Genomic DNA, 24,170 nt, shown 5'->3' on the forward strand with positions numbered 1-24,170 from the left:
TCTCTCTTCCACCCTCCTTCACTCTCACTTTCATCTTCCCCCCACACTCCTTGGCCCCCTTACTTCTTCTAGCACACGCTCTAACAACTGCTGTCCTGGGTCCTACTTCTGGAAAGGACTGTTCATCAGAAAATCTGCCAGGGTGATTGAGGGGATAACTGGGGCAAGGGTGGGGGTGCAGATGCATGGATGTGGGCCATGAGGAGACCAGGTGGCCAGCCAGGGTTTCCCAGGCCTCTGTGGCAGAAGGGGGTGGGTCTGAACTAAAGGATGGGGCCACCAAAACAGGGGACAGAGGCCGAGTCCTGCTGTTCGACAGCCGGAGTGCACACAGAAATGCTCTGTGGCCTGGATGGGGTCTGAGAGGTGCCAGTTGGACATACTGACCTAGACAACCAATTAAGACATGGTCAAGGTCTGCTAAATAGAACAGTTTTTCAACTAGGCTAAATCTCCTATTAAGAGTGGCTGATTTTTCTCCCCCCCTAAATTTTCCAGATTTACAGTCTAGTAAGAACTGAAAGAGACAAGGGTACTGAAAAATCTGACACACCCTAACTACTAGAGTTAATGTACTTTTGGAAACAAACCAGGTATCTAGTAAATACTGAGGGATCTACTAAGCATGCTTGATGAGCATTTGTACTGGGAAGGAATTTAAGATCAAGGTCAGGAATGATTAATATGCATGCAGGAAGTCATCAACATTTAAGCATAAGCAATATGAGTCTCATTAAATCTTCAATCACTTCCTATTGCCTGAAGGAATTGGTGGTAGTCTAATGATTAAAGCAATAACATTAAAGCAGAGAACTGTATCAGAAAATTAATCTGACCCTTATAAAATAAGCTAGCACAAGTACTAATCCACCTAAATTGACTTTACAAGACTCTCCCGAACAGCTGTGATTTTTCTTTAACATGTACTATCTCCTTGTCCCTTAAGTTACAAAGCTTTGCTGAAAAGTGACTGGTGAAAGAGATGGGCAAGGGCTTTCTTTTGTTAAATCTAGGTAATTGATAATCTTTCAATGCTTCCCAACGAGCCATCACACTGCTATCTAGCTGTTTGTCGCATCTCCCACTTACGCCTCCCTACGCCTCAGCCTTCTCCTGCTGTGATGCTCACTCTCTTTTCTGATTGCAGCGCCCCTGCGTTCAGCAATGCCCTGAACAGCTGCTATTCACAGAGTATAAAGTAGGAAAGAAATGACAGAAGACAACAGAAAGGAGCTTCTTTTGAAAAAGCAATTCTTAGAGGGATTGGTTTTCAGCAGCACCAGCCAGTTGGCAGAGAGTATGACAAGGGTGTTCTTTTCATCCCTGACCTATTTCTGTTTGATCTTATAGGAAAATCACAATCTCACTGTGACAGAGACAGAGTACGTGATGCTCCCACCACACAAATTCAGAATTATCACAATGCTGAATAAAAGGATAAATAAGAGTGTGATATATAGGCTATAAAAGGATGTCAAAGGTTAATTTTCCTAAGTAAATATTTCAGTAATTAATAAACTTTCTCTTATGGATATAGTAGAAAAAATTTTAAAGCATGGTCATATTACTAGTAGCCCTCCTTAGGAGGAATAATCTTTTTTTTTTTAAATGCCTACTCTTTCTGTCCATGGTGAGACCATGGGTAACATTTACTTTCTTCTTTGTACAACTCTATAATATCTTAATACTACCACTATGAAGTCATTAAGAACTATAATGTGTCATGCACCATGCTAGGAGCTGCTGTGGTGGCCAACCTTCAAGATGGTCCCTGTGACCCAGCCTTCCGGTATTCACTCCTGGTCTGCCACTCTGTGCTGCTCTGTGTGATCAAAGGCATAATGCAGGAGTCAATGAAAAGTCACTTCTGAGTTTGGTTTAAAAAGAAAGACTTCTGCCATAGGCACTCCGGTTCTCCTTCTCTCTCTCTCTCTTTCCCTCTCCCTCTCCCTCTCCCTCTCTCTCTCTCTGATAACCAATTTTGGAAGAAGCAGGCTGCCACGCTATGGGCAGTCCTATGAAGAGACACAGGTGGCAAGAAAGTGAAGTCGCCAGAAGGAATTGAGGCCTGCCAAGAGCCATGGGAGTGAGCTTTGAAGCAGGTTCTCCAGCCACAGTCAAGTCATGGGATGACTGCAGCTCCAGCCAGCAGCTCAACTGCAACCTAATGGGTTCCTGAGCCACAGGCACTCAGCTATGCCACACCCAGACTCCCAGCCCTCAGAAACTGTAGCAGAATAAGTGCCTGCTATTTGGGGTAATTTGTTACACAGCAATAGGTAACTAATACAGCTGCACAGGTGTTATTTCTTTAATCCTCACAACAACCCAGTAAGGTAGGTATCCATTCCATCCCAATTATAAAAGAAATTAAAGCTTACATAAGTTAACTAACATGTTTAAGGTTCTACAACTAGTAAGCAGCAGCATCAAGATTCAAACCTAAAACAGTCTGACTTGAAAACCAGTCTTAGCCCTGTTATTCAGCCTTCCTCATATTACTTTTATAATCAGAAAATATATTTTTAAAGTATTTTCATTCCAAGAAAAAGAAATTCCCACTCTGCCTTCACTCCTGGTCTCAGAGATAGACACACTTCCAAGGGTAATTCCCCCCCTTCTCCTCCTTCCATTCCTTTCCCCTTTCAGGTCTGCTCTTTCTCCCAAAAGGCCCCCATCTTCAGGTTTCCGGTGGTCCTTATTCTACACCAGTTTCCATCCTTCTCTCTGCTTGTAAACATAGCCAGGGTCTCTATTTAAAAACAAATAAAATATATTTCCACACAAAATTTGCACACAAATGTCCCCAGCAGCATCATTCATACGAGCCAAAGAGTAGAAAGAGCCCAAATGCCTAACAATTGGTGAATAGATAAACAAAATGTGATATATCCATACAGTAAAATCTTATTTAGTAATAAAAAGGGATGAACCTTGTAAACATCATGCTAAGTAAAAGAAGCCAGTCACAAAAGACCACATATTGTGCAATTCCATTTGTTTGAAATGTTCACAAGAGGAAATCTATAGACAGAAAGCAGATCAGTAGCTTCCGAGGACTGAGTGTTGGTGGGGATGGGAGGGGGTGTTGGGGAACGACTGCTAACGGGTAAGAGGTTTATTTTGAGAGTGATGAAAATGTAAAATTGATTGTGGTGATGGTTGAAGAACTCTAACTACACTAAACACCACTGAACTGTACACTTTAATTTAAATAGGTGAATTGTATGCCCGGGCAGTGTGGGTCAGTGGTTGAGCATCAACCTATGCACCAAGAGGTAAACGACAAGATTCCTGGTCAGAGCACATGCGCAGACTATGGGCCAAATCCCCAGTGAGGGATGTTTCTTTCTTTCTTTTTTTTTTTTCTTTATTGATTTTAGAGAGAGAGGAAGGGAGAGGGAGAGAGAGAGATAGAAACATCAATGAGAGAACATCGATTGGCCTCCTCCTGCATGCTCCCCACTGGGAATTAGGCCCACAATTCCTGGGCATGTGCTCTGACCAGGAATTGAACCAGCGACCTCTTGGTGCATGGGTCAACACTCAAGCACTGAGACACACTAGCCGGGCTCATTGATGTTTCTATCTGTCTCTCACTTCCTCTGTCTCTAAAATTAATAAAAAAAATTTTTAAATTTAAACAGATGAATTGTATAGTCTATAAATTATATTTCAATATTGTTATTAAAAAAACAAATAAACAGCCCTGGCCGGTTTGGCTCAGCGGTTAGAGCCAACTGCGGTCCGGAGAGGCCCGGGTTCGGTTCCCGCTAAGGGCACGTACCTCGGTTGCAGTTTGTCCCCGGCCCTGGTTGGTCGTGCGAGTGGCAGCCACTCGATGTGTCCCTTTCACATCGATGTTTCCCTCTCTCTCTCTTCCTCTCTCTCCCTCCCACTCTGTCTGTACAAAAAATGGAAAAATGTCCTCGGATGAGGATTAAAAAAAAAAAAAAAAATCAAATAAACAAAAAACCTCTCCACACTTCTCTACAATCACTACCAGCTATCACTTTTCATACATTCCTTCCACTACTAAAATTCTGATCTACGTCACTATAACTTCCTAGTGGTCAAATTCACTGATCTTTACTGAGTCATCTTGAAACTGCTTCCTGAGCCTCTTTTCCTAACTAGGGCTCTCTGTCTTTCCAACTCCTTTTCTTTTGCTTTGGCAGCTCCTCTCCTTCCTCAGGTCCCCTTTCCAACCACCAGGTCCTGATTACTTCTCCTCTGTATCATTTTCTTACATCCACCTCTCCCTTTCCACAGTCACTGTACCAGTTAAGGCCCCTATCACTTTGTTTCTGCCACTACCTCCTAAATGACTACAATGGTTTTCCCTCTCCAATATATCCAGACCACCACCAGCAGCAGATTAAAATGGAGACACCATTTCACTTTTTTGTCAAAAACCTTCACTGGTCTCTGCTGCCTATAAGATAAGCCTAAACTGGTCTTCAAGGTTTCTCCACGACCTGGCCCTAATCTATATTATTAACCTTTATCTCCTATACCTTCCTTACACAAACTCTTAGCTCCAGCTAAAATCTCCATTCCAGGACCCTCTAAACACGTCTTGACTTTTTCTGTATCCACATGGTTTTCCCAACTGCCCCTTGCCTTATCCCCTTAGGAACGTCCCTTCCCCCACCACTCAGCCCCTCTTCTGCCCACCTTACTCATCCTTCAAGGCCCAATTCAATTCTCATTTCTTCGGTGAAATGATCACTCCAGCCCCAAATTATCTTTCCTTCCTCTTATTCCCAGAGCATGATTACACTGTTTTGCATTGTTATATGTATTAGGCTTCTTTCTCCAATTAAACTAAAAACTATATAAACCCAGTTCAGAAGTCACCTCCATCATGAAACTCCAGACTACTACCCCCAAACCTTCCAGTTCTTTCCCTTCATTACCACTATCCTTGTTCTTCAACCTTGCTGGGAATTCTTATCTTAGAACAACTCCTCTCACCCCTGCCCCAAACTATCAGCCTCTTCTTTTTTTACTTCTATATTCTTTTCATTATAATAATGATGGACCTAGAAGCAAACAATATAGATAAGGTAATGTCCTTAGGAAACTTCCAGCCTAGTTTCCACTCTAGAATTCATCAATTTAATTCACTTCTTGCCAACCCTTCCCATTCTCTTACTCCCTGGTCTTTCTAAGACATCCATCTGGAAATTTCAATCAATCCAACTACCCTCACTCTTTTACACACAAAAGATGATGCCCATTTAGAGAAACTCAACAGTGGCAATGAATGGGGCCACTACAAATACACTGTCTCTAACTTCATTTGGATCTCAACAGTGCAGGGCAGTCCTTTCATTATCCCTTATCAGTTCTCCTCCTCTGCCAATCTCTTACCTCCTTTCATCTCTAATCTCTGCAAAAACATACAGAAAGAAATAGAAGTCTTTGGGGGATGAGGAGCTTCTTCAAAATTCTGTCCTTTCTCCCACATGAAAAACTATCTGCATGTATATCTATGCTTTCTCCAACCCTAAGGGAGCAGAAGTCTGGTATCTCCACCCATTCTCACACACATGCCTCAGCTGTCCTATTCAGGTGGTCTCCAAGTCCTGTATTTCTACTGCCAAAAGTAGTTATCTTCAACTTCCCCTGTGGCAACTCCCTAGTTCTCATGCTAGTTGCCTGCCAAATTACATGGCAGAGCTCCCAGAAAGCTGCATAGTTCCCACTTCCTTCTCTGCCTTTGGACAAGAGGCCCTCTCTGCCTCTAGACTCCCTCATCTGACCAGGTCCTCCTTGCACTGAAGGACTCAGCCGACTTTTCTCCTCCTCTGTGAAGGTGAAGATTCTTCTACTGGATGATTCCATTGAACCATCTGCTAACCTCTATCTGTGTATCTACCTTACTCTGTTGCAATAACAGATTTACATGTCTGGTTCCCCTAAAGAACCGTGAACTCATGTGTATTCCAAGTCCAGTACATGTTAATGGCACATCTCCCACCATCTAGGTTCCTTTTGTGTTTCCACAATACTCGGGTCAAATCTCTTCTCTCTCCTCATTAATTTGTGTATTATTGCTTTATGATCAGAGAATGTAGTTTATGTAATTTTTCTTTCTAGAACTTATGAGTTTTTTTAGTGGTATAATTTATCAAATTTTATCCTATTTCATATATATTTGCAAAAAAAAAAAAAAAGCTTTAATCCCAGGTATCAAGTTTAATATTAAATCAAATTTACTGCCCTGGCCGGTTTGGCTCAGCGGTTAGAGCATCAGCCTGCGGTCCTGAGAGACCCGGGTTCGGTTCCCGCTAAGGGCGCGTACCTCGGTTGCAGTTTGTCCCCGGCCCTGGTCGGTTGTGCGGGTGGCAGCCACTCGATGTGTCCCTTTCACGTCGATGTTTCTCTCTCTCTCTCTCTCTGTTCCTCTCTCTCCCTCCCACTCTACCTGAACAAAAAATGGAAAAATGTCCTCGGGTGAGGATTAAAAAAAAAAAATCAAATTTACTAATTATAACATTCATAACCTTATTATGTCTACCTAAACTGACAAGTTGGAGGCATGCTAAAGTTTCCCACTAGGATTGTTTTTACCTATTTCCTCTTTTATTTCTAACAGCTTTTGCTTTATGTATTTTAACATTTTATTTGATTATAAAGATTCATTATTAATAACTTTATTGTATCACTATGAACTAGCCACTTTTCATTTATTCATTCAAAAAAATCTTTCTTTTTAATCCTCACTTGAGGGTATTTTTCCATTGATTTTCAGATAGAGGGGAAGAGAGGGAGGGAAGGAGGGGAGGGAGAGAGCGGGAGAGATCAGTTGCCTCCCCTACACACTCCAACTGGGGATCAAACCCACAACCCAGGTTTGTACCTTGACCGGCAATCGAACCCACAACCTTTTGGTGTACAGATGATGCTCCACCAGCCAGGGCTCAACAAGATTTCTTGACAAATTGGAAACAGAATGAAAGAAAGAAAGGAATTGGGAGTGATTTGAAAGTTTATGGTCTAAGAAACTGACAGGACAAAATTACCATCAACTGAAGTAGAAAAGTGTTTGGGAGTGGAGCAAATTTTAGGGTAGAGATTAGAAATCCAGCTTTTGAAGTTTGGACATGTTGATTTTGCTGATCTCTATATTAGAGTAAGGCCACACTCTAGGACTAAGCACAAAACAAAGAATAAAACTGAGCCTGTCAGAATGAAATAGATTTACCAGCAATTTAACTCTCTGCCAGAACAAAATTCAACATATTTTAAAGAAAAACAACATAATTTCCACAAGGTATTATCTATTACATCAAATATACAATTACATATTTGTTAACATATGAAGAAGCAGAAAATGTGACTCACAATCAAGAGGGGGGAAAGCAGCAGTCAATAAAACAAATAGATCCTGAGATCACCCAGACAGAATTAATAAGGACTTTAAAACAGTGAATATAAATATGTTCAAGTACTTAAAAAAAAAAAAAAGATGGACTAATGAGTAAACAGCTGGGAAATATCTACAGAAAAATGAAAACTATAAGAAAAGAACCAAATGAAATTCTAGAACTAATAAGTATAAGATATGAAGAAAATAGGAAAGGCCCCCCCTTTTTTTTAATTATTTTTTTTTAATCTTCACTCGAGGACATTTTTTTTTTTTCATTTATCTTCAGATAGAGCGGGAGGGGGAGAAAGGGGGAGGGAGAGAAAAACATCCACGTGAGAGAGACACATGGAGTGGTTGCCACCCACACGGCCCCAATGGGGGCCAGGGACAAACCACAACCAAGGTACATGCCCTTAGCGGGAACCAAACCCAGGACTCTCGGGTCCACGGGCTGATGCTCTAACCACTGAGCAAAACTGACCAGGGCATTCCTGTCTTTTAGAGATACATAATGAAAAATCTACAGATAAAATTATATGGGATGTGCTTCATAATAATCCAGTTTAGGGGGGTGGCTAGGGGTAAAGATACAATAGAAGTGGCCATAAATCGGTGATTATTGTAACTAGGTGTTGAGCCTATGGGAATTTATTGTACTGTTGTTCTCTCTAGTTTTGTATATGTTTGAAAGTCTTTATTTTCTAAAGCTTAAAAGAAAATCCAACCTCCACATAAGTCGTTTTAATTGTAATATAAGACGTTCGAATGAAGCTCTGTATACATATTATTCTCCATCTCCCTACGATATACAGCATCCACTGTTTGTTTTTTTCAAAGATTTCCAACACTTGGCAAAAAGGGCCACTTGATAAAAACTGAATATTTAGGTGAATGCCATTTTCTCTCTCTCTTTGTATGTGTGCTACACACTTACAAACACACATGGAAATATTGGTATTTGATTTTACAAAATGTAACTATATATTAAACCATTCTAAAATTTGCTTTTCCCAAATAATATATGTTGTGGACATCATTCCATGTTAACAAATACAGGTTCACATCATTTTTTTCCCTTAATGACTGCATAGTATTCATCATTAAGGGTCTGCATGTCCTGTACTCTGCACTGGAATTTCATAATTTCAGTGGCAGACAGGAGCTGTGTTACAGAAAGCTGTTTCAAACAGGAGAACCAGAATAGCATAGTGGCTTTAAGAACACATCTGACTTCAGAGACTTTAGGGCCATGATTTGATTAAATATATCCTTTTTAAAAATTATTTTTTCATATAGTTTACATTCAGTATTATTTTGTATTAGTTTCAGGTGTACAGCATCATGGTTAGACAACCATATACTTTACAAAGTCATCCCCCCAATATTTCAACTACCCACTTGGCACTGTGCATAGTTATTACAATATTATTTATATTCCCTATGCTTTACATCCCTGGGACTATTCTGTAACTATCAATATGTAGTTCTTAATCCCTTTACCTTTTTCACCAAGCATCTAACCCCCTTCCCCTCTGGCAACCATCAGTCTGTTCTCTGTAACTATAGGTCTGTTTCTATTTTGTTAGTTTATTTTGCACTTTAGATTCCACATACAGGTGAAATTATATGATATTTATCTTTCTCTGAATGACTTATTTCACTTAGCATAACACCCTCTAGGTCCATCCATGATGTTAGAAATGGCAACATTTCATTCTCTTTTATGGCCGAGTAATATTCCATTGCATATATGTAGCACCACTTTTTTATCCACTTGTCTATTGATGGGCACTAGGATTGCTTCCATATCTTCGCTATTGTAAATAATGCTGCAATGAACATGGGGTGCATATATTTTTTTGAATTAGGGTTTCGAGTTTCTTCAGATATATACCCAGAAGTGGAAGTGCTAAGTCATAAGGCAGTTCCATTTTTAATTTTTTAAGGAACCTCCATACTGCTTTCCATAGAGGCTGCATCAATCTGCATTCCCAGCAACGGGGTATGAGGGTCCCCTTTCCTCCACATCCCCACCAATATTCACTGTTGGTTGATTTTCTTATTTAATCCTCACCCGAGGACATTTTTGCATTTAACTTTAGGTAGAGCGGGAGGGAGAGAGGGGGTAAGAGAGAGAAATATCGATGCGAGAAAGACACATCAAGTGGTTGCCACCAACACTACCCCAACCAGGGCTGGGGACATACTGCAACCAAGGTACGTGCCCTTAGCAGGAACCGAACCTGGAACTCTCCAGCCTGCAGGTGGACGCTCTAACCGCTGAGCCAAACCGGCCAGGGCTGTTGGTTGATTTATTGATAATAGCTATTCTGACAGGTGGAAGGTGATATCTCATTATAGTTTTAATTTGCATCTGTCTGATGATTAGTGACCTTGAGCATCTTTTCATATGTCTTGTGGCCATCTATATGTCCTCTTTGGAGAAGTGTCTATTCAGGTCCTCTGCCCATTTTTAAATTAGATTGTTTGGTGTTTTGGTGTTGAGTTGTTTATAAATTTAGGATAGTTACTCTTTATCAAATGTGTCATTGGTAACTATCATCTCCCATTCAGTAGGTTGTCTTTCTTTTTGTTGATGGTTTTCTTTGCTGTGCAAAAACCTTTTAGTTTGATGTAGTCCCATTTGTTTGTTTTTTTTTCTTCTTTTTTCCCTTGCCCAAGGAGATGTATCAGAAAAAATATTGCTAAGAGAAATGTTAGAGATTTTACTGTCCAGGTTTTCTTCTAGGAGTTTTATGGTTTCTAGTTTTACACTTAAGTCTTTTGATTACGTATATCTTAATCTAAGTAACAACAAGCCATATTATAATTGAGTTGAAAGGTAGTTGTCAAAAAAATTCTTATAACCAATATCCATTTTTATTCTCTGGCTAGCAACATAAATAGAGTTTAAGTCACAGGAAGCTTTTTATTAACAGCATTGTCCACATCACACATAGACTGTATGCCAAAATTTAATTCTAAGTTGGTTTGGTAGAACAGAATATATTTTCCTACAGAAGATATACAAGATAGTAAGGATCTCAGGTTGGTTGACAAAATTTAAAGTACTTAATTCATGATGTACAATAGCCCCTCCCTTACATAGAGGTTAAAGTTTTGAAAAACCACCATGATAAGAGAATTCTCAATGGAAGAATCTATGGCCTTAGAGTCACAAATGAACAATGCCTTTAAAGAGAGAGAGAGAGATAAATAAATTCAAAAGGTATTTAATGTTGGAATGGGACAAGAGCGAGGGGAAAATGTCTTTTACTATACATACTCTCTGCAACAAAGCAAAGTATCTATATAATTTGTAATATAGTAATTTTTTTTTAAAAAGTGAAAAAAAGTTACTACTTTGGATAACAAAACTGCTGTCTGCTCAGTGTACAAAATTCAAACACGTCAAGTACAAAGAAAGTAAAAATCATTGCAATCTCACCATTTATCAAAGGGGTGGGGAATGTCCAGCCTGGGCCGTATAAAGCCCAAAAAATCAATACCAGCTAACATCACATGCCTCACCAAATTAGCTTGACCAAATATAGCAGGTTAATTTTTAAGTTGATAATTTTGTATGGCCCATGAACGATGTTATAAATATCCAAATGGTCCTTGGCAGACAAAAGGTTCCTACCCCTGATCTATAAAAACCGCCATTAACCCTTGGGTAAGCATCGTTCTCTGTATCTCTTTGTGTGTATATATACATAAGAAAACAAAGATATGTACTTTACATAAGTAGGATATACTGTTCCATATCCTGCTTTTTCTTTCTCAGTATATGTCAATGACTATTTAAGTCTATAGTACATCTACATCATCTTTTTGTTGTTGTTGTTAATCCTCACCCAAGGACATTTTTCCATTGAATTTTGCAGAGTGGAAGGGAGGGAGAAAGGGAGGGAGAGAGGTAGATGGGGAGAAGGAGAGAGGGAGGTAGGGAGAAAGAGAGAGAGAGAGACAGGGGCCAGGAATCAATCTGCCCTTGAGAGAGAGAGAGACATCAGTGTGAGAGAGACACATTGATTGTTTGTCTCCTGTACAACCCAGACCAAGGCTGGAGATTGAACCTGCAACCAAGGTACATGCCCCTGACCTGCAATCAAACCCTAGACTCTTTGATCCAAGGCTCTAACCACTTAGCCAAACTGGCCAGGGCTACGGCATCTTTTTTAATGGCTGCATATCACTCCATTGCATAAATGAACCATAATTTATTTAGTCATTCTCTTACTTATGGACATTTCAGTTTCTGTCCAATATTTCTCAGTTATTATAAGTAATACTCTTATTCATACATCTTTGCACACTCATCCTATTGCTCTCTTATAATAAGTTCCTAAAAGCAGAATTGTTAGATATCTTACATTTTCATACACACTGCCACACAGCCCTCTGGAAAGGCCAGACTGTTTCACACATGCACCAACTGTGCCTTTCTTAGACTTTCTTCCGAACTTGCCAACAGTCTGCCCCCCTCCTCTCACAGCTTCAGCTCCCTCCACATGAACTGCGGAAGGTCAGCAGGATAGTGCTTAGGTCTAAGGGTTTACTTCTATCAGCTTTCTTCTCTACCATGGCTAAACTGCTTAAATTTTAAGTACTTTTTTTTTTTTTTCTATCCTTACCCAAGGACATTTTTTCATTTTTTGTTCAGATAGAGTGGGAGGGAGAGAGAGGAAGAGAGAGAGAAACATTGACATGAAAGGGACACATCGAGTGGTTGCCACCCGCACGACCCAACCAGGGCCGGGGACAAGCTGCAACCGAAGTACATGCCCTTAGTGAGAACTGAACCTGGGTCTCTCTGGACTGTAAGCACTTCTTTTTGTTTAGATTTCTTCCCTTCTCCCATTCCAATCTCCTTTTTCCCATAATAAATTCTAATAAGTCTGACAATTCAAACGACCCGGGATTAAATTCTCACAGAAACTTTTGTTCATAAATATTTCTATAGGAGGTTTCATTCTGAGAGGTCTTTCATTCAGTTATGAAACTGAGTACTTACTATGTGTAGATACTGTACTCCCTAAAAGGCTCCTAGTTCCAAGAGACTGATCCATCCCTTCCATTGTCACTACTCATAGTTTCTACCCATCCTTTAGCCCTTGATAGAAGAGAACAAGTCTTAACAGCCTCTCAATTCAGTTCTGTTCTTTGTTTGTTTGTTTCAAAATACGTTTTTATTGATTTCAGAGAGAGGAAGGAAAAGAGAGAGAGAGATAGAAACACTGATTAGCTGCCTCCTGCACTCCTGGGGATTGAGCCCGAAACCCGAGCATATGTCCTGCCTGGAAATCAAACCCACAACCTCCTGGTGCGTAGGACAAGCTCAACCAACTGAGCTACACCGGCCCTGCTCAATTCACTATGTTTTTAATAAGTTTGACTTCAGGCCAAGTACTATGCTTGTTAAGACAGACAGATAAGACACAGTTCAACAAGAATTAACAATCTAGTTAGGAATGCAATAGTGAGAAGAGGTTGGTAACTACTATATACAGAGTATATTGTTACTAAAGCTACGAGCTGGAGAGTCACAAGGAAAACCTTATGGCCTTCTTAAGAGGTTAAAAAGGTCTTTTTACCATTTCCCAGGAGAAAAAGATGCACATAGATGCTGATGATAAATCTTGGCACATAAACACTTATAATAGATTGAGGTACAACACTCTAAATGGGTGAAAAGGAGGAAGAAAAAGGAAAGAGGAGCCTCCTTCACAAATTTACTGTTCATTTTCAACCGGATGGGGGTGGAGGGGGGGAGCAGGTGCTATAGAAAACCTGTTTGTAATTTAAAACTAGCTATGAATATTCTATAAAGGGGACCTCTCTCTATCACTAAATCTCTTCCTGATGACATAGTTCCCTTTCCCCTTTCTCAGTTGGTGCAGCACTGTGAGGTCTAGTGGGATGGGTTATAGGAACCAATAACTAGGCCTGGTTTTCCCATAGTAGCTTTCTCAAGATTGTCTGAACCATTTACCAAAATCATGACAAAAAAGATTAATATGTGATTTCTGTAATTTGCAAAGAGATTATATACATATACATATGTATACAGGTGTGTATATATGTGTGTGTGTGTGTGTGTGTGAGTGTTTTGCCTCCTCCTCTACCTTGACTGTATCTCCAGATCCTTGTCACCATTCTCTGCAGTGCTCAAAAAAGTTTAACTGCCATTACTTCTTGTCAACAGAGGAAACAGAAAAGTAATTTGATTGGTAAATAGAGTTTGGACTGGAGCCCAGATCTTAAGAGATGTAAATTGGTGCTCTTTTCACAAGGCTCACTCGAACTCCACTCTTTCATTCTACCAGTTCAAAATACTGCCTACATCACCTTCCCCTTACACATCTCTCACCTCAAATCTTCCTCTGGCTCCTTACTCACCTCCACGAACACTGAAATACGGAGGTTTATCTGCCTACCTCCTTCCTCTCTAAAAACGATTCCTCTTTGCTTTTCACACACACACACACACACACACGCATCATACTTGTCCTGAACTTTGCACATTGATTTCTATGGAAAAACCATGCCATGCAGTGCCGAGAAATAAGCCTTAAAAAAAAAGTCAGTCATGTTCAAATACCCATTTTGCCTCTTACAATCTGTGTGACTAGTCATATTACTTGACTTCTGTCTCACTTCTCTCATCTGCAAACAGGGAATAATGCCTAATTCATTGAGTTTATAAGGTAGCTAGCATATATAAAGTGCTTAACACGGTGCTGTGTACTATAAGGCACTTAATAAACATTGCTATTTACTCTAAAAATATTTACTTCACAGGAATGTTATTCCTACATGCTTGTCACCTAAGTAGTCTCTCAAAATATGTTACCCCTTTCCCCAACCTTGAAACAACTTCCTAGTTCTTTCCAACAAACACTCAGAAACTAGTTCAAATCCAACAAAGACTTCCCTAATTCAACTGCATAAGTATTTGTACATTTACTAAAAAATTCACTCCTCACAGAGGATAAAACTTACTGAGAGCTACCCAGATATCATTTCTCCTTTTCTTAGCCTTAAATCACTGGAAGAACATAATCCCATTTTGCAAGTTCCCCCACAAAAGCGTGTTGTATCATGCCGACAGATACAAGTGTGCCTTCTCTGTGGCAACTTGGTGTCCAGGCGCATTTCCGTCACCTCAGGTTCATCGCCCGCAGCCGGAATAAATGTTTGTTTATTTAATCACTGATCACACAGCTGAGGTTGGGAAAGAAAACTTCAGACAACGGCCCATCAATCTCAAGGAGTGACTGCGAGCAGGTGCCACGCAGTGACGTGGTGTAGGCGAGTGACAAGTGAAGAAATGTGCTGTCTGTTCCCGCGGCGTGTCAGTGTGTCATCGAGTGTGCCTGCGCGTCTCCGTAGACCTGAAAGTACATTCCTGTGCACCGCGATGTCTGGCGCGAATGTGTGTCCCTTTGAATCTGTGTGCACAGAGAGTGAGCGACGGTGCAAACCCGCGCGGGGCTGTCCTCCAGGTGCTTACCTCTGCGGACGAGCAGGTGAACGCCGCTGGGCGCCGCCATGTTGGCGCTGGTCACGTGGCCGCGAGCACTCGCTCTCTCCCCGCCCCGCCCAGCCCGCCGGAGCCGTCCAGTCGCAACCCTGCGGAAAACTGGAGGCGCAGAGACTGCCCGAGGGGAGCGCGCGTGCGCGCGGGGTCCTGACTGCGGGAGCCCCGGCGGCGGAGCTGCTCCGGCACCGGGGCCAGCGAGGGAACCCGCGGCCGACTGAGCCCGCTGCTGCCGCGAGAGGCGGGCTCCAGCCGCGGTTCGCGCGCTCACTCAGCGCCCCGGCGCCCAGGTGGGATGGAAGAAGCCTATCAGGTAAGCGTGGCATCCAATATTTGTAGCATCAACGTTTTGGTGCATGGAGACGTGAAGTTGGGAGGAAAAAAATAAAGCACAATCGAGCGTTCAACATAGCACTTTGCATTGTTTGCCACTTTGTTGCAAATTATTTCCCTGGATTCAATTGAAAGGTAAAATTTGGTTCAAAGTCACCAGCTGCCCCTTGGCAGTCCCATAATCTACATTACTCAGCAGAGACTCCAAACAAGACAGGATTTATGTGCAGCTGCAAAAATCTATTCTGGGTACTCCAGTGGGTATGTTCAGGGATTTCTCATTTCCCAGGGACACCCCCGTTTAGCTGTATTAACTGGAGTCCTAATCCTAAATTTGACTTTTAAGAATGAGAGGATGACGTCTGCCAATAGTGCTGCCAAAAGATGCAGCCTACGGAAGGCCAATTGTGAATCAAGTGAGGGAGCTGATGTATCCCTAGTGATGACAGTGCCCATTTGTACCAAATTCACTTTTCCTCTTATTTGCGTTCTGGGGCAGATTCCATCCTGTCATGGACCAGGTGTTATTCTTGGTAGCCTGGTCCCCAGCAAAGAACTGTTATGCAAGGAATGTCTGGTGAAGGAATTGAACTCTCCATGGAACTTGTCAAACCAAGAATGTAACAGTTTCCCGGACTTTAAATGCAATGAAGATTGATAAGGATTCTTGGTAAATGTGTTTCCTAATTAACTTTTAAGAATTTAATTTAATTATACACTCTGAAAAATCCAAACAATTCAGAAATGAGTAAAGGAAAAAGTGCAAGTCCCCTTCCTCAGCCTGTCTACACTTTACAATCCTGCTCTTAAAATGCAATCACTGTGTGCATCATTCCATGCCTTTTACAGGCAAATATGTGTACATATTTTAAATGGAACTACAGATGTACTGTTATGACTTATTTTTTCCATTCATCATAAACATCAAATCTCAGAACACTTAGCTCAAGCTCATTCTTTTTAATGACTACATAGTCCTGATATGTTTGCTTTTAAAGAGTGAATTTTGGCCCTGGCTGGATGTGGCTCAGTTTGTTGGAGTGTAGGTTCTTGGGTTGGATTCCCGGTCGGGCACATATCCAAGTTTTGTGTTCCATCCCCTTTCTGGGTGAGTGCAGGAGGCAATCAATCATGTTTCACTCTCACATCAATGTTCTTTCTCTCTTTCCCTCTAAAATCAATAAAAGCATGTCCTCGGGTGAGGATTAAAAAGAGAGAGAGAATGAATTTCGGCAGTTAATTAGCGGACACATGCTGTACTTTTTGGAGACCCATTTTTGGATGCTTTTGGGTCACCTTGAAAGATGAAGAGTATGGCTGGTGTGGGTCAATGGATTGAACATCAATCGCATGGTGCTCAATCCACTGACCCATGAGAGGTCCTGGTTTGATTCCCGATCAGGACACATGCCCGGGTTGTGGGCTCAATCCCAAGTAGGGGGTGTGCAGGAGGCAGCTGATCAATGTTCTTTTATCACATCAGTGTTCCTATCTCTCTTTTCCTCTCTCTCTAAAAAATCAATAAAAACATATTAGAAAAATAAAGGTAAAGAAAAATGTTTTCCATGAGGTAAATAAGATGTATAAGGATGAGAATGAAAAGTACTGCTACGATTACTTTAAGCCCCACCTTTTTCAAACTCAGATCAATTCCAGGGAGAGGGTTGTTGAATATGATTAATCTGTCCTCTGTGTAACTGAAGCCAACAATCTGAGTGCAATAAAGGAGCCTGAGAGTTAGCAGAGCAATCTCAGGAAATGTGCAGAAAAAGAAACCCAGAAGTCCCTAGTGAAAGGTCAGAAGGCATTAAGCCCAATTTCAAACACATTTTTGTAAAAATCCTCACTCGAGGGTATTTTTTTCCATTGAATTTTAGAGAGTGGAAGGGAGGGAGGGGGAGAGATAGACAAACAGAAACATTGATGTGAGAAAGACACATTAAATGCTGCCTTAGGGATCGAACTTGCAACCCAAGTTCGCACCTTTGACTGAGAATCAAACCCGTGACCCTTCAGTGCATAGGCTGACACTCTGTCTACTAAGCCACACTGGCCCCGGGCTCAGACACATCTTAAACAGAACACATGTTCATGTGATTTAGGTCAGCCAATCCGGCAAAACAATTGCACAATGTATTCCCCTGCAACTACAAGGATAGGGAAAAGGAAGCACCCTGAGGATGCAGGTGGCACCACCATGGTGGAATCCCTGATTGGTTCAGCATATAATGTGGATATCTAAGATGAGGGAGGAATGAAGCAGGTAGTAATTTGCTCATCCACTGATCCTTGATTTGGCTTCTTTCATACTACATCCTTCAGCTATTAGAAGGATTAAAAGTTGCCAGCATGTGTCCTCCTAAATCATCAGTTTATGAGATATATGCATACTGGCCAGTAGAATAAATGACCACTGATAATCTGAGACCCCTTGCAATTCTAACCTTCTGTGTTCCTGGGCACACGGGGCATTATATTTTCATCCAGATGAGTAACCACTAGTACTCATTACTCCATTTCTGCCCATTCTCCCACCTGTGAAATGAAAGTTAATTATATTGTGGCACCTCACTGATTTGAACTCTCTGTATTATCTTGATTTTGTACTTGGCTTTCCTGAGTAAAAGTTGAATAATTTTTCAAAGCCAGGGTTCAAGAAATAAAGGAAAATTTCTTAATACTTTCAGTTTCTGTGTCCAAAAATTTATTCTTCAATGGTAAAATATTTTTATTAATCATGAGTAATTATTGTTTTATAGGTCTTTTACCTTGGCTTTTAAAAAATCACATCTTACTAGAATCTTTTTAAATCTTTGTATCATTTTTTTTTATCCTCACCCGAGGACATTTTTCCATTTTTTGTTCAGGTAGAATGGGAGGGAGAGAGAGGAAGAGAGAGAGAGAGAAACATCGACATGAAAGGGACACATCAAGTGGCTGCCACCCGCACGACCAACCAGGGCCGGGGACAAACTGCAACCGAGGTATGCGCCCCTAGCGGGAACCAAACCTGGGGCTCTCTGGACTGCAGGCCGATGCTCTAACCGCTGAGCCAAACCGGCCAGGGCTGTATCGTTTCTTATGAAAAAAATATGTCAGGAATAAATTCTGCTATTTATACTTTTGAAAAGTCAGTTTTACCTTTCTCCTCTACTTGCTGATATTTTATTATAGACTTTTATAATAAACTTTTTCAAAAGCTGTATATAATTTGTGATAATATTTAAATTGTATCAGTTTCTGTATTGTATGTATTGAATTCATAATTCACATTTACATTCTTTTGTTTGTTAATTCTCACCTGAGGATATTTTCCCATTGATTATTTTAGATAGAGTAAAAAGGAGAGAGAGAGAGAGACATCGATGTGAAAGAGACACATTGATTGGTTGCCTCCTGTGTCCTGCAACCGAGGTTCATGCCCTTGACTGGGAATCCAACCGCGACTCTTTGGTCCATAGGCCAACACTGTAACGATTGAGCCAAACTGTCCAGGGCCACATTTACATTTTTAAAAATCCTCTAGGGGATTATGTGACATGAAATCCTTTAAAAATAAATTTTGCTTTGTGATATATCATTTTGTAATTTGTTTCACAAGTTTAAATACTCATTAGGATTACCTATAATGCAAGATACTTAAAAACAGACTATAAAATAAAGACTAAGGTGCTTACATATCTATAGAAGAAAATTATTATATATGAACATGTAAAACTAACTAAAAATGTGGTATTTTTTATTGCGCACAGAGCAAATCCCATGGCCTGTTAAGTAAACTGGTGCCCGGGGACCTGCAGAGCATCCGTGGGACTGTCATCCAGCCTTCCTTCACCCTTCCTAACCTTGCTCATCAGTTTTGCCATCTGAATCAGAAAAATTATCCTTTTGATTTACTTTCAGGATCATTTCTTAGCATTTTATTCCATAGCTTGAGAAGAGTATTTCCAATCCTGCCCTCTAATGTGTCCAATTTTAGTATGAGGAAATACTTTTATTTATTTTTAAGTCAAATATTCTTTCCAGGAACTAGGAGTCCTGCATAAATATAATCTGTATATACAACAGGGACCCCTCTTTGTAGCTGATTGGACCCCTCTAAAGTCAGGGTCCAGCTTCAAATGATTATATGTTCAAGCAGAAAGTTTCTAGGGGCACTCTTTTTATTTATTTTTTATTTTTTTCCCTTTACTTTAGAAGAGGGGAAGTGAGAGGGAGAGATAGATAGAAACATCAATTGGCCGCCTTTTGCATGCCCCCTACTGGGAATTGGGCCCATAACCTGGGCATGTGCCCTGACCAGGAATTGAACCTGCAACCTCTTGGTGCATCGGTTGATGCTCAACTGCTGAGCCACACCGGCCGGACTCTGGGGGCACTATTTTAGCCACTTTGCTGGTAGAATGTCATTTCCTATACCGATCATTTGAGACAATAATGGGTATGTTACTAGTAATCTAGGGGTACCGTTAGAGAAAATGTGTGAACGCTCCATGTTTTTTGAGGAAAAGTAATGCTACATACAAGGCGATTGTGAAATCTCATGGATTTCTCCTTGTGCTCCTGCCCATTCCTTGATCGACAGTTGCCTAGAGGGAGCCGTGATAAGGGAAGAGGGGATTTAGTTGTATGTGACCCTCATGTCCTTCCCATTTTTGATTTGTCTAATAACATTTTCTTAGTCATATCATTTCTATACAAATGAACTTTAAGTCCCACTCCTTTTTTGTTATTTTTAATCTTCACTTGAGAATATTTTTTCCATTGGTTTTTTAGAGAGAGTGGATAAGGGAGGGAGAGAGTGGGGAGAGAGAGAGAAAGAGAGCAAGAGGGGAGGAAACATTGAAACATTGATGTGAGAAAAACACATGGACTGGTTGCTTCCCACACGTGCCCCTGCCAGGGCTGAGGATTGAATCTGCAACCCCGGTATGTGCCTTTGACCAGGAATCGAATCTGAAACCCTTTGGTGTTGGGGCCAGTGCTCTAACCACTGAGCAACATCAGCTAGGGCAAGCCCCACTCCCTTCTAACAAGATTGCCCTGCCTGAGCCTGTCCTACATAGAAATTCTGAAGACTTCAGGGATCTACAGTCATGTATAGACCTCATCCAAACTGGCAGTCTGTCAGGGAAAGTAGAGTGGAATGGGAGCAGACAGGGCTAACTTAGTTGTAGGTTAAGACAGAAACCTTGTCCCAAGGGAGTTGTTCATAGGCCCAGTTTGGCTCATATTGTTTTCAGGCTGGTTCAACCCTTGACTTAAAAGATCTTATGGAAGATTGTAAGCAGAAATCATGCTGCAGCAACAGCCTATCTCCTATTGGAACAGTTGTCCGTCTGGAATGGTTGGCAGAGATCAGGGAGGGAAGGTATGGAAGGCTATAGGGAGAGGAGTCGGGGAGCCCCGGACCTCACTCATGATGCATCCAAGTTTTCTGATAATACTGCTTGCATTGGTCAGAGATGGCTTTGGAGCTGTGCAGGCTTGAGGAGCAAGGCTTCCCTGACCTCATCTCTTGCGGGAAGTTGGATTAAAGCAGAAGTGTGCATTTGCCCCATTAGATTTCAATAAAAAAGTGTACCATTAGCAACTGCCATCTATTCTTAGTCCGTAATCCCGGGAAAGTAGCACCTGTTTATACACTTCTGGAGAATGAAGAATCCATTCAGAGTAAGGAAGAAAGGCAATAAGTTTCCAAGAGAATTCAGTGATCAATCAGCCAATCAATAAATACTTAAGTGCCTATACTAGGTTCCAAGGAGATATGATATTATTTTTGTTCTTAGAAATTAATTGGAAATATGAGACTAATGTGCTTACAAGATTGCCCATAGAGGGAAACCAAATGCCCTTAAGACTATGAGCCCCATGGGAGTGACCTCGGGCATGAGGGGTCACAGATTCCGACTGTCCCTGGCTGCTGAGAACCAAGAAAAATGCTGAACTCTAATTATATAAGTTCCCAGGAAACTGCACCTGTTTAATCTCCTTTACTTCCTACAAAGATGAAGGTGAGAGAAATAGAAATATGTTTTCTTTAGCACCTCCAGTCCACACTTATAAAAGCAGAGAAAGGAAAATGCTCTTGTTCTTCTTGTTGGAATCATTTTTAAAGTGTTTTGGTTTTTCTTTTCTGTTTATGCATGTATATAGTATGTGATCTTTAAAAACATTTTGCCTTGGTCAGTGACTCAGTCAGTTGGAGCATCATCCTGTACACTAAAAGGTCATGGGTTTGATTCCCAGTGAGAGCACATACCTAGGTTGCAGGTTCAATCCCTGGTCAGAGTGTGTACTGGAGGCAACTGATCGATGTTTCTCTTTCACGTCGATTCCCCCACACCCCCTACAATCAATAAAAACATATCCTTGGGTGAAGATTAAAAAAAAACCAACATTTAGCCCTGGCCGGTTTGGCTCAGCGGTTGGAGCATCGGCTTGCGGTCCAGAGAGACCCGGGTTCAGTTCCCGCTAAGGGCATGTACCTCGGTTGCAGTTTGTCCCCGGCCCTGGTTGGTCGTGCGGGTGGCAGCCACTCGATGTGTCCCTTCACGTCGATGTTTCTCTCTCTCTCTCTCTTCCTCTCTCTCCCTCCCGCTCTATCTGGACAAAAAAAAACAAAAAACCCAACATTTAAAAAATACTGAAATGTATAGTACAGAAAGTAGAAGTCCCCCCAAAAAGCTCTCTTCAGGTAGTCATGTTCACAAGTTGATGTATATTCATCCAGATTTTTTTCCTACACATATACCATTTGCTGTACTTTCTAAGGGAAGGTACCATTTTTTACCGCGACCAGTTACATATCTATGTAGAATAAAAGACAGCAGACCAGGCAAACCACATGCAAAAGGGCAGGAATGCACACTATTACCTGTCTTTATTGCAGTTTACTGTTCATTCTCGTTTCCTTTTGCCTTCACTCTGCACTCGTTTATCTTCTGTGATTGTTTCCATCCTTCTTTAATGTTACTGATTGTATTGTATTTTTCCTTTCCCCCTGAAGTGATGGTACATTCCTGGTTACCTTCTCATATTTTTCCATCTTTGCTTATTCTTCGGCTGGATTTATGGTTCTGTTTGCTGTTTACTTCTTAGTGTGTTTGAGTAAAAATATATGGTCCTATAAGAATGTGAGGCCAGTTCATAGAGAAAGCAATTTGACCGTTACGTCAGAGGTTGAAATAGTTGTGATTTTGATTTATTTCTTGCCTAGCAGAATGAAACAATACTTCTTGGACAGTTACACAAAATACACTGCAGTAAGAATCTCCAAAGTGGAGATTATGAAATAACAAGGGATTTAATAATAGAAAGGAAAACTAGCTGCATGTCCCTTTCTCCCCTCCCACTCTCCACCTCCACTCCCAAACTGGCTGACAAACTAAGCAGTAGTGCATTTCTTAACTTCTTCTGCTCTCCTCTCACTCAACACATTCTATACTCAAGACTGAAACTGTTGAAACAATCAAGAGGGCAGATGCTCCCTCGACCTCTCTTCCCATTGAGCTGAGCTCGTCTGTGCTCACCCATCCACTTTAGTCCAGAGAATAACCTGTCTGGAGAGCATTCTCCTCATCTGAAGCACACACAAACATCACTGCATTTTCTTTTGCGTGATAAAGGATAAAGAAAAGCGGCAGCTGCTCTAGTAGCAGACAGCAAACAAGCCTCACTGTGGTGGTCCCACAGCCTTCACAAAGGGGATTCAGAGAGCTAGGCAAACAAACTGTACAGTCCAATATTCACCTGCCAAAATTATTAATTAAAAATCTAAAGAACTATCCAGGTGAACTGAGAGTCTAACCAAAAGCACATTTTCCAGTTGGCCTTTTATTAAGTTGGAAGGCAGAGAATTCAGTTGAAGACCTGGAAAGAGCCTCAAAGGTCACTTAATCCAACTCCAACTCTACCCTTTCCAATTCTAAGATACAGGTAGGCCCAGAAAGGTCATAGGAGAGGAGATTCACCCTCCAGCCTGTGTACATTATAACACTGCAGGTCTTAAAAAATGTTTTTTACAAAATATTTATAAGATACTTCTTGTTGCAGCTTATGCACAATAGCTCTTCAGATATCAATGAGATGGCATTGCATTTCTATTGCATTATGTTTCTCTGCAGGGTTCACTGAAAGCCCCCAAATTAAGACATGAAAAATTTCCAGTCTGGTTTTATACTTAGTGTCTGTTGATTCATAGAACCTCGGTGTCATAGATGGGGACAGTTTGTTTTTGGTACCAAGTCAAGTGCAAATGCACCATGATTCCTTTGAGAATCAGTTTCCAAAGACATGGATTGAGTATTACTTTTTCTTTTTTTTTTTTTTTTTTTGAAGAAAGCTCTTCACTGTCTTTTCTTTTGGCAAGTTTTGCTTGTGAAAGTCAGGCTGAGTAACCTCATTCTATAAAGGTGCCACTTGTCTGTTTCAGATAAACGTATTTAAAATTTTTCCTTGGTTTGCGATTATATTTTATTTGACAATTATATGGAGCTTCAGTTGCTGAACAATATAATATTTAAACAATTTTATTTCAAAGTAACATAGTTTTTTAATTTTTTTTTTTTAAACATTTTTTTTTTTTTTTTTTTATCCTCACCCGAGAATATTTTCCATTTTTTTTTTTTTTTTTTTTGTACAGATAGAGTGGGAGGGAGAGAGAGGAAGGAGAGAGAGAGAGAAACATCGACGTGAAGGGACACATCGAGTGGCTGCCACCCGCACGACCAACCAGGGCCGGGGACAAACTGCAACCGAAGTACGTGCCCTTAGCGGGAACCGAACCCAGGTCTCTCTGGACCGCAGATCGACGCTCTAACCACTGAGCCAAACTGGCCAGGGCAACATAGTTTTTTAAAACATGCTATTATAACAAGGTTTACAATGAAAAACAAGTCTCCCATTCCACCTTTT

At 41.0% G+C, this 24,170-nt stretch overlaps 1 protein-coding gene across 1 annotated transcript in view; it reads right to left on the reverse strand.

The window, feature by feature from the left end:
• The window catches only part of METAP1D (methionyl aminopeptidase type 1D, mitochondrial), an 89,055-nt gene extending 74,045 nt beyond the window's left edge, over positions 1-15,010 (reverse strand). Inside the window, exon 1 of the mRNA XM_036254310.1 lies at positions 14,895-15,010. Coding sequence (XP_036110203.1) covers positions 14,895-14,934 — 40 coding nt within the window. The 5' untranslated portion in view covers positions 14,935-15,010. The remainder of the gene's footprint in view (positions 1-14,894) is intronic.
• Positions 15,011-24,170: the final 9,160 nt, after the last annotated feature.

Source organism: Molossus molossus, unplaced genomic scaffold (genome assembly GCF_014108415.1).
Source record: "Molossus molossus isolate mMolMol1 unplaced genomic scaffold, mMolMol1.p scaffold_m16_p_11, whole genome shotgun sequence".
Taxonomy (NCBI): domain Eukaryota; kingdom Metazoa; phylum Chordata; class Mammalia; order Chiroptera; family Molossidae; genus Molossus; species Molossus molossus.